Source organism: Podarcis muralis, chromosome 11 (genome assembly GCF_964188315.1).
Source record: "Podarcis muralis chromosome 11, rPodMur119.hap1.1, whole genome shotgun sequence".
Classification (NCBI taxonomy): domain Eukaryota; kingdom Metazoa; phylum Chordata; class Lepidosauria; order Squamata; family Lacertidae; genus Podarcis; species Podarcis muralis.
The window spans coordinates 17,213,838-17,224,354 of NC_135665.1; the positions used below are offsets into that span (position 1 = coordinate 17,213,838).

Here is a 10,517-nt window from a genome sequence, read left to right on the forward strand (position 1 = left end):
GTCTACAGATGTGTCTGGTATATGGTGTAATATATTAAGATGTGTTTTCAGTTTGGTTTGAATGTTGTTGGGCTGCTTCTGCTCTTTGACAGCTGTTCCTTTATACTTTACCCTGCTTGAAAGCACTAATAATAAGACATTAAAAAGTAGGTCACTAATGTGGGGCAGTGATTTCTTCAACTCTTTCGTCTTTTGTCTGCAGTCACATCTTGTGCTTGTTCTAAACTGTGACAAGTTGTTTTCGTTTTGTTTTGCAGAAAATGAAAAACAAATTGCTTTCATCCACACGCTTCCCTCCACAGAGTAAGTGTAGAATGAAGACTGAAATTTTATATCACAACAAGACACAGTAAACATCTGAATTTATTTGAACATACCACGATCATTTTAAGAGTCAATGTTTGTGGGAAATTTAAGAACTTTCCATCAATGCATGGTTTTTGTTTTTTTAAAAAAACACATCAGTATTAGTACTGTCATATTGCAAAATATATTCCTATAAAGCCACAAACATACTTGATACAAATCCTAGAACAATTTGAACTCGGTTCTAACATGAATTAATTGGCCTGTATTAAGGGCCCTGTTATTCAAATTTACTTCCAGCTATAAAATTATAGATGTCTTTTTCAAAATATACTATTACACCGGACTCCTTTTAAAGCCTATTTAGCATCCATATTGCAGAATAGTGCATAAAACTGAAGAAGCTGATTCCCCCCACCCCAAAGCTTGCTTGAACTAATGCAGAAGCCAGATGGAGTTCATTAAATCTAGGCATACAGGGATTAAAAATAAATCCCCCAACGCATCCAGAAAAAAAGTTATTTTAGTACTTGGAAATGAAGAGTTTGAGCATCTTACTTTGAACTGTCTACAAGTGAATTAACGTCACTCACTTCAGTGTCATCTGTCACTCACTTACTCCCATTAACAAGCTGACAGAATTGCTCTTTATTTTAAAGTGAACATCAATCCGCAGACTTCTTTTTCCAGTTAGAAAGGACTTTGTAACACCATTTAGTAATAAAGTCTCGGATAATCAAGAATCAGCTTTGCTAAGTTACCTTCTAAAGTACTACATCTATATTGCCTGTTCCCTTAGCTTGTTCTTCTGACTATAAAGCACCATTCCCGCCCACCCAAAGTATATATATCTATCTCATTTTATTTAAAATATGATTCTATTTGTAGAATGGCAAAACGTCATGTATCACATTTATCTATGTCATTGTATTATTAGTACAAAAAGTAAAACAATTCCAAAGTACCTTTGCACAATCGAGGTTTCACAAAAATATGCACTTTTCCGAACTGTGTTACAATCAGTGGGTACAGTAGAGACAAACAGGCACCTCTGTTTTAAAAGTTTGTTTGACAACAAAAACAATCCTATGGTACCCAGAGCCTTGGGACGACTGTGACTAACAGAATACACTCGCACCTGAACAGCGTAACCAAACAAATTCTGCTAAGGCAAGCACAATTACATCGATTTGCAGGTGATGTGTGTGTGTGTGTGTGTGTACGCGAGTGAGAAAGTTTACATCTTTGACCAATGGTCTTTCAAGAATGTCGTCTTTTACACTTTGGAGAGGAGCCCAGACTCTGGAGCACTTGCCTTAATGAGGTTCTGGATTTCTTTGAATTTGGGGTGGTCTTTGTCGGCTATTAGCTGCAGCAATATAGCTTCACTAGTGGTAACGATAATCCCGGTGCGAGCTAGACGCTGAAAAAAAGAAAGAAAAAGAAGACAGCTGGGGTGAGTATACGCTGCGTACCTAGTGAGTAACTTTTAAACCACAATAGCACTGCCTCTGCAATTTCTCGTCACAGGTGAGGGAGGTCCCAGGTAAGGAGGATTAGCAACTTAAGATGATAGAATACGCAGAACTAGCTGGCCTAGCGCACAGAAGAAGAGAGCAAGAAGAACGTGTATTTAAAGAGGAGTGGGGAATTTTTTGCAGAGTATATGGAAAACCATTGCGCACACCTGGAAACGCTGGCAGCGTTAAGGTAAATTCAGCAGTGTAACAAATACATGGGCAATGTAAGATGGGAGAATAGAATGGTTATGGCAAAATATGCAAGAATGGTGGATAAAAGTAAATGAACCATGGAAGGGAAAGGAGGGATGTCATCAAATGTACGGTACTATGCAAGATGCTTATTCTGAGATGTAAAACTGAAAACTTAATAAAAACTAGAATAATAATAATAATAATAATAATAATAATAATAATACAATTTCTCGGCACAATATATTACGGTTCGTTATTTTAAAACAAGAGAAACAACCATTACCATTTGCGGGGGGGGAAACTTCTGTTCTCTTTCACTGCAATGTAGGTAGGCTGGATAAAAAATCCAAATGGCTAGGACTTTAAATCACTTATATGGAATAGTAATACACAGGGCTTTTTTTTCTGCCAGAACTCAGTTCCGGCACTTCTCAGGTGGGCGCCATTGCCATTAAAAGATAACAAGGGAGGCATTCCTGGTGAATTCTGGCACCTCTTTTTCTAGCAAAAGGGCACTGGTAATACAAAGTTACCTATGTCCTTGGTGAAATTAAACAGGATTTAACAGCAGGAGGTCATATTCCATGTAACATATTAAATTTGACAGATCCTTATTAAAGGAGTACCCATTTCCCTAATATCAATTTATTTTTGTCCTGTCACGCTTCTGAGACAATCAAGATATTTTAGCTGCTGGTGGGAGAAAAATATGCATAATATATTAAAGAATTCTCGATGGAAACACTGAGATCTGATGCACACCTTTGCCAACGAAAAATAAGATTTGATTTAGCATGATAGGTTTGTCAAATGGCTGTTGTCGTGGTAAAGAAGTGGGTGAGAAATTATACAAAAAATGCCTAGTTTCTGGAGAGACGCTATGCTACTCTGGAACAGCAAAAGAAAGCCTTGTGGTATCTTAAAAACTAACATTATTTATTATTACAGCATAATCTTTCATGGCTCAATCAGATGTGGTACCTGGATGAGGCAGTAATTAAAAGAACAAAGAAACTTGCAAATGCAGACTTCAAAAATGTTTGGTCCAGGTGACATTTAAAACAAATAATGACACAAAGTCAAAGTTGGGAATTATCTTCTTTGAATATGCCCGGTTTACAAGGCCATAAGAAATCGTCCTAAATCCCCTATAAGAACATGACTGTTGTCCAGTATGTATTAGAAAAGTTGAGGGCAAATGGCTTTGCACTGAGAATTAGGCAGAAACATTTGCCATCACATATAAAAATTGCTCTCTGCAAGCGGGAGGATAAGAAATAAGTATTACTGAGTGTAGACTTATTTAAAATTAATGGACATAACTTAGTCATGCGGTCGGGGAAGCAATGCTTATGATGGAGAAACAACAATTTCCTCATTGAAAGGAAAGTTAGAAAAAAAAAAGTTTGGCGTTTTGTTTTTGGTATAGCTGGACAGTTCAGTTCTAACAGTAAGATGGTTAAACAACATGTCTTAATAACATTTAGTTCCAATGATCTTTATTACAGCAGTTGAATGTTTTGTACCCAAACAGAAAATCATAAAAGTATTTATTAATACTTTATGACAGCAGTCCAATAAATACTTATGTCTGAGTAACCCACTGAAAACAGCAGAATTACTTCTCGTTAACTGTGCATAGGATTGCACTCTAGGGATGATACAGTGAAGAATCGGAGAGGGTTGATTATTTTAATACTAGATAAAATCAGAGGATGAGTCAGTTGTGGTACAGAAAGGAATTTTTATAGTAACACTATTAGATCGGCAGTCGAGACAGAAAGTCTGGAAAAACACATCTATTGTAACCCAACCATCCTGCTGTGGTAGAATTCCCTAAATCAAAAACCATTCTTGATGGGATACTGATGGACTTCCCCTCACAAACTTCCAAAAACAATTTCTTATTGAGCTTTTTCCGTTGTTGGTCCGGTCTTAATATTAAAGCTTAGTAGTTAAAAACAGTAGTGTACAAAACGATCAGCCAAAAGCTTAGATAAATAAAAGAGACTTTACAAGTTTCCTGAATGCAGGTAAAGAGGGAAACTCCTAGATATCCCCAAACTGCATGACTTGGACAAAATAAGCAAGACATATGGATCTTATCAGATTTTCTACCATTTTTGGTAACAATATGGTTCCCACTTCTCTGCCATGTAGTATGAATCCTAAAGTCTATCAGAAAGTTAGGGGTTATGCCCGTCTTGTAACAATTAAAGAGATCAATCTCATATACATCCCCATCTCAAAGTAGTTACCTCTAGGGCAAACATTCTGTCCATCATACTTCTTGAAGATGTTGCATCGGCCACAATGTGAACTTCGAGACCTCTGCCTACCAATTCCAGAGCTGTCTGTTGGATGCAGACATGAGTCTTGGAGAAAAACAAAAATTAACTTCATCAACTATCACATAAACAGACTTCAGGACAAGCTAGCTGCTTGTGTATTTGTTTTCCACACAGTTAGGCAAAATGTTCCAAATATAAGTGTATATAAGTGATTAGAGCAAGTTTGGCAAGTTATATTTACAGATAGCATGTAACCTATTTGTTCTATTATGGAATAACTTACTGGTTTTCATATATCAGTTCGTCTCTATGTATATAAATATTTTATAGGATTATTGCCGTAACACTCAAAAATATGAAAATGTAACTTTTAACTAAATAGTAATACTTCTGCAGAAAGTCTATAGGCAAGTTATGAATGCAGTACTTACTTCTACCCCAAATAAAACAACACTGCGAACTCCAGGGATCTCTGCTATTGCAGACTCAACTTCAGGCAATACCATAGAAAATTTTGTTTTTGGTAAGACAAGTTTAGCTGCAGTTAAATCTATTTCTTGCACTGTGCTTCCAAGACCTTTAGGATACTGTTCCGTTACAATAACTGGGATTCCTAAAATTCGTGCACCTTGAAGCTGCAAATGGAAAAAGCCCACACAAGAATTAAACTTTTATTTAAGCAATAAAATTGTCCATAACAATAAAAAGTATACAGCAGCAGCAGCTGATAAAATTAGAAACCAGGTATGTTATACTAAGAAACCAAGTAAACTTACTAATCGTTGGCCTACGCTGATGATATCTCCAAAATACTTGATAGCAGGTCTAAATCTCTCTTGCATATCACAACAGAAAAACACAGTGCTTGAAGGTGTGAGATTGCCCAATGTAGTTAACTGAAATAAAGGAAAAATCAGAAATCACAGGTCAAACAAGTCCTATTTGAGGGAAAATATTTTACATTGGCTAGGAGCCAAATACCCACTTTAGGTGAGCCCAAAGGGCTAGGTGTGTCCAGCAGGATATTGGACTTTTCCCCCTTTGAACAGCATGCCCCCATGTCATATAGACAACTCACAAATCCTCCGTTTCAAAACCAAGATGTAACAGCAAGAAGAAAAGGAAAAAGCTCCTTCAAGTGTGTTGAACTGGTTACACAATTCTTTGGCTCCCAGTCATTATCTGCTGGAATAGCTCTGGCAGGCAGTCTTCCAGCACCTGAAGCCATGTGCAATCTAAACACATTTCAAGATAAAGGTAACAGGCATCGACACAGATTTGTAAATACAGCAACACCAAACATGATGCATTGCAAGTAAAAAACAGCATTCTAAAGTGAATCGCAATGGGTTCTTCCCCTATTATGTGATCCCAACTTCACTATTTACATTCATAGTGGTACCTCGGGTTACATACATTTCAGGTTACATACGCTTCAGGTTACAGACTCCGCTAACCCAGAAATTGTGCTTCAGGTTAAGAACTTTGCTTCAGGATGAGATCAGAAATCGTGCTCCGGCGGCGCGGCAGCAGCAAGAGGCCCATTAGCTAAAGTGGTGCTTCAGGTTAAGAACAGTTTCAGGTTAAGTACGGACCTCCGGAACGAATTAAGTACTTAACCTGAGGTACCCCTGTACTAGGGCTGGAAAATTGCTTCCCATTCTAAAGAGCTGTGTCAACCACCACTTTTGCCCCAGGCATACTGAACCCTTTCTTAAAGTTGCTCTTTTGAAGTAGCACACAAGAGACACAGACACACACACCCTTCACCATAATGAAAGTCCCCCCCCCAAAAAAAAAAATCACAAAAAGTTTAAATGCAAAAAACTGGCACTCAATGCAGAAGGCTTCTCTCCGAAAATCTACAAAACAAGTTTTTCATTTCCCCGAAGCTAGCACAGGACACAGAACTGAAGGAGAGTGGAGATAGCACTCTAAAACCATATTCACCATCCTTTAAAGCACCGTGAGTCTTTATCCTTACTAATGTCACTCTGAATACGGGAAGAACCTCTGCTGACCCTTACTAATACAACCATGTTAACCCCTATTCATAATTCTGCAACTCACACTTTCTAACGTACAGCGGCGTAGCGTGGGTTGTCAGCACCCGGGGCAAGGCAAGTAATTTGCGCCCCCTAACCCGTGGATTTGCGCCCCCTAACCCGTGGATTTGCCCTAACCCCAGATATTGCGCCCGGTGCGGCCGGCCCCCCCTGCACCCCCCACGCTACGCCACTGCTAACGTATGTCTATTTAAGGAGAAGGGTTGCAGCTCGGTAGTAGAACTCACATTTTGCATGCAGAAAGTCAACCTTCAGCAGTTTCTGGAAAGACTCCTGTCTCAAACCCTGGAGATCTACAGCTAGTCAATACCCAACTAGGTAAACCAATTGTCCGAGTCGGTGTAAAGACAGCTTCTTTTGTTTCTAAAACATAGGATGGAATCCAGGGAACTGTGAACAATATTCTTCTCATGCAATGGGGCTTTCCCAGCTATTCCATCTCACTGTAGCCCCTTCTACCTTCCCAAGGGCTGCAGCTAGAAGAAATCAAAACTCACCTCCCTTATCTTAGTGGAAGTGGCTCTCCGGACTGCACTCGCAATTTTTCAACGGTGTGAGCAACTACTTGGGAATTATTTTATGTCCGTGATAAGCATACGTAAAGTTGCTTAAAAGATGAAAGTTTAAGCTGGAGCTGACTCACTATCATTAAATGCAGTGTGGCTTGACTTTGTAACACCCTTCCAAGTACCCTTTTTGTGCACACTGGCACAGTTTGTACATGACATTTAGCTAAACTAAAGAAGAAACTATGGTTTGACATAAATGAGAAGCAAGGTGGTGCCTGCTGCTCAAAGCTTCCCTGGCACTGCTTCCCCCTGTTCCTATCGCACTGCAGACAAAGCAAGCCAGCCTGACTTCTTGCAATGTCAAAACACAGGTTTATGGCTTATTTCCCTCAAACAAACCATAAGCAACAGGCCCAGAACAAACCTTGTGGTTTGTCTGAAGAGAAACAAACTACAAGCCTCAGTTCAAAGGACAAGTCAGACAGAGAGGCAGCAGGAGCACTCTGAGAAGTTGTTTCAAACTACGGTTTTAATGTGATGTCTGAACAGGGCTAATGTGTGCTATCAAGGTAAGGACGGCAAACCAAAACCAATGTTTAGCATGGTCTCCTACACTCAGTCTGTTCTGCATCTTTCAATTCAGCCTCCCTTTCATGAGCAGCAGCACACTATTGATTGTTACTGGGACTTAAAGCTTGCAGCCGTGACAGGATGAGAATGCCTAAATACTGATCAAAATTGGGTAGGGACAAGTAGAGGAAATGAGCACTTGCACCTCTATTTTGAGCAAATTTGTGGGATAGTTAGGTGCAAGTGATTTGAAGCAATATATTTAAACTAGTCTGTTTTTTCAATAATACGGTGCCTGACTCTGCACAAGATCAGGCTGTTATCGTTCCTTAAAACACGTTCCCTAACTGACAAAGAGGCATTACTGAATGTACAGTTTGTACTTGTATGCTGTGGCGGTGGATGAAAGTTCTCTGCATTCTCCTGAGGTTACATGCCCTTACACACTTGCTTTCTGGAGACGCATTCTGCACTCAGCTGTTTCCAAGTGGATGCTTTGCGTAAATTTTTTATATAACTAGTCTCATATACCTAGTTCAAATTGAATGCCTTACCAAATGCCCTTTCCAAAATCTGCAAACTCTTACTTTAATCTTGGACTGAGAATACTTTCCTTGCCAGCTTCAGGATAACATCAGTCCAAAAGAAGGCTCTCCTTCGTATTGCCTTTGAGTCCATTTCTGGCTTTCTGGGGCAGGAGGGCACTTCGTCCCTGGATTATCAGATGGGTGAGGTGAAAGGCACTCCCAATTCTCAGTTGGGGTTAGATGAGAAGCCCTTACCCTCATCAAAATTGAGTAAGCTGAAGTTGAGACGTGTCAGGAGAGTCATGCTCCACCTGCCAACATCATTCTCCTGCCTTCTGGAGGTGGGAAGAATCCGATTTCTCCTCCCATCTTCAGGGGATTTCTTGCTACTCTGGCCAGTATTTTAAATGAGGAGATGGAAGCAAGCCCCACTGAAATCACTGGGTGGCACGGTCTTAAAATTAAAAATGCTTTGGACCAGATTACCTGATGGGCTGTGCAATAGAGGCCCCCCCCCCTTCACATCTCACCTGAGCCACAAACATCTTACATGGCTCTAGGAGGAAAGCCCTCCTCCCTTTTTGCCTCTGCTACCCAAGCCCATACCAACATTTCTCTGATGAAAATAGGGAAGTCATATTCCATGATAATGATAAAAATAATATATTTATACCCTGTCCATTTGACTGGGTTGCCCCAGCCACTCTGGGATGCTTCCAACTTATGTAAAAACCTAATAAAACATTAAACATTAAAAAAAACCTTCCCTATACGAGGCTGTCTTCAGATGTCTTCTAAAGGTTGTCTAGTTATTTATCTCCTTGTCTCCGGGGTCGCATAACTCCATACCCTCCAACATTTCTCTGATGAAAATAGGGATGTCCTACCATACCCATCAATGAAAATAGGGACGTCCTAAGGAAAAGCGAGACCTTCCGGGATAAAACCAGAAACCAGGACGGCTTCTGTAAATCCGGGACTGTCCCTGGAAAATAGGGACACTTTGAGGGTCTGCAAGCACCATACTGGCATTGGCCTACTCTCCAAGGTTGGTGGTAAGGATCACTACACATGGGCGCAGCCAGGATTTTTGTTCGGGGAGGGGGGGCCGATGCGAGGGGTCAGTTAGTTATTTCCAGTGCTTTTTTTCTGGGGGGGTACGCAGACCCCTAAACATTTTGTGCATCTAAGCTTGGCCTCAACGAGGGGCAGTATTTCAATATCAATAGAAAAATGAGAGTACTCCTAAACATTTTTTAATAGGGAAAAAGCACTGAGTATTTCTATTGTTTTACTTGATCTGGGGGATGGGGCAGCTGCCCCCCTCTGCTATGTCACTACCCACTTCAGACCTGCACCTGGCAGCTGTTTTTATAAGAGAAAGGGAATGCGAGAGGGAGAGAGATTTATGCTTTTCTCTCTGGGCAGGAGGCAGACCTGGAGTTTGTCCCGCGTGTTTGGGCGGCAGGGAACCAGCAAGCTGCCAGCCGGGAGAGTTCACCTCCTCCTCTTCCTGCAAACGGGAGAGGATGGTGGGGGGCGAAGGAATCTCCCCCTTTCCGTGACGGGGCAAGTGAGCAGGGGAGCCCCACAAGGTGCCCAACCCCGCGCCCCCCACCCACAGCGCAAAGAACGGGTCTGGGTGCGCAAGGCTCGCCCCCCTGCCGGCTGGCGCCCACCTGTATCTGCAGCGGCACCAGGCGCACTTTGCAGCGCTCGCCCACCAGGAAGCCCTTGGGCAGGTCGATGTACTGGCTCCACTCGTCGGAGAAGAGCTGCACCACGAACTTGCGGTGCATGTCCAGCTGGTCGCCGTAGAGGCTCAGGAACTTCTGGATCAGCACCTCGTAGCCCGAGCCGTGCGGCACCGTCGAAGGCCTGGCGAACACCGAGAAGCAGAACAGCACCGGCACCGAGCCGGGAGACGAGCCGCCGCCGCCGGCGGAGCCTTCCACCAAGGGCTGCTGCTGCTCCGCCGCCGCCATGTTCGCCGGCAGCCGCTCCAGTTCCGCGCCTCCGCTGCTCCTCCTCCTCCTGCTGCTGCTGCTGCTGCCGGTGCCGCCTCCCGGCCAGACGGGGCGCGCCGGCGGCTCCCAATCGCGGCTCCTGCTCCTCCTCCTCCTCACCATGGGAGCCAGCCCTGCCTTGGCTCTGCCGGCCGGGGCGGAGCGCGCAGGTGGCCGCCGCGCTTCGCTTCCCCTCGAGCCTGCCGCGCCCGCCCTCAGGCCGCGTCCCCGTTATCGCCTCGCCGGGAGCCGCTCCGTCGTCTCCTTCGCCCCCCACGCAATCCACGCGCGTTGCGCTGGCTGGCGCGGAAGGATACGGGCTTGCGCTGTGGAGAGAGGGGGGGGGGGAATCTGAGGTGGCCAGTGACGGTGCTTAGAGGCGGTGGCCGCGGGGAAGAAGGGCTATGGCGGCTGCTGCTGCTCCTACGCTGCCGCCTGGCAGTCTGAGGGGAAATTCGGGATGGGGTGGAAATGCCCCTTCCCTCGTTTCCTCTGCTCTTGTGGTTTCCATCTGCCGGCGAATAATT

At 43.2% G+C, this 10,517-nt stretch overlaps 1 protein-coding gene across 1 annotated transcript; it reads right to left on the reverse strand.

Annotated features, from left to right (window-relative positions):
• Window positions 1-345: 345 nt before the first annotated feature.
• ISOC1 (isochorismatase domain containing 1) lies at window positions 346-10,517 on the reverse strand. The gene is made up of 5 exons (XM_077936083.1): window positions 9,664-10,517; window positions 5,089-5,208; window positions 4,744-4,947; window positions 4,280-4,396; window positions 346-1,729 (listed from the first exon to the last, which is right to left on the reverse strand). Exons 1-5 carry the CDS (start codon window positions 10,111-10,113, stop codon window positions 1,583-1,585), a joined length of 1,038 nt encoding a protein of 345 aa, XP_077792209.1. The 5' UTR covers window positions 10,114-10,517; the 3' UTR covers window positions 346-1,582.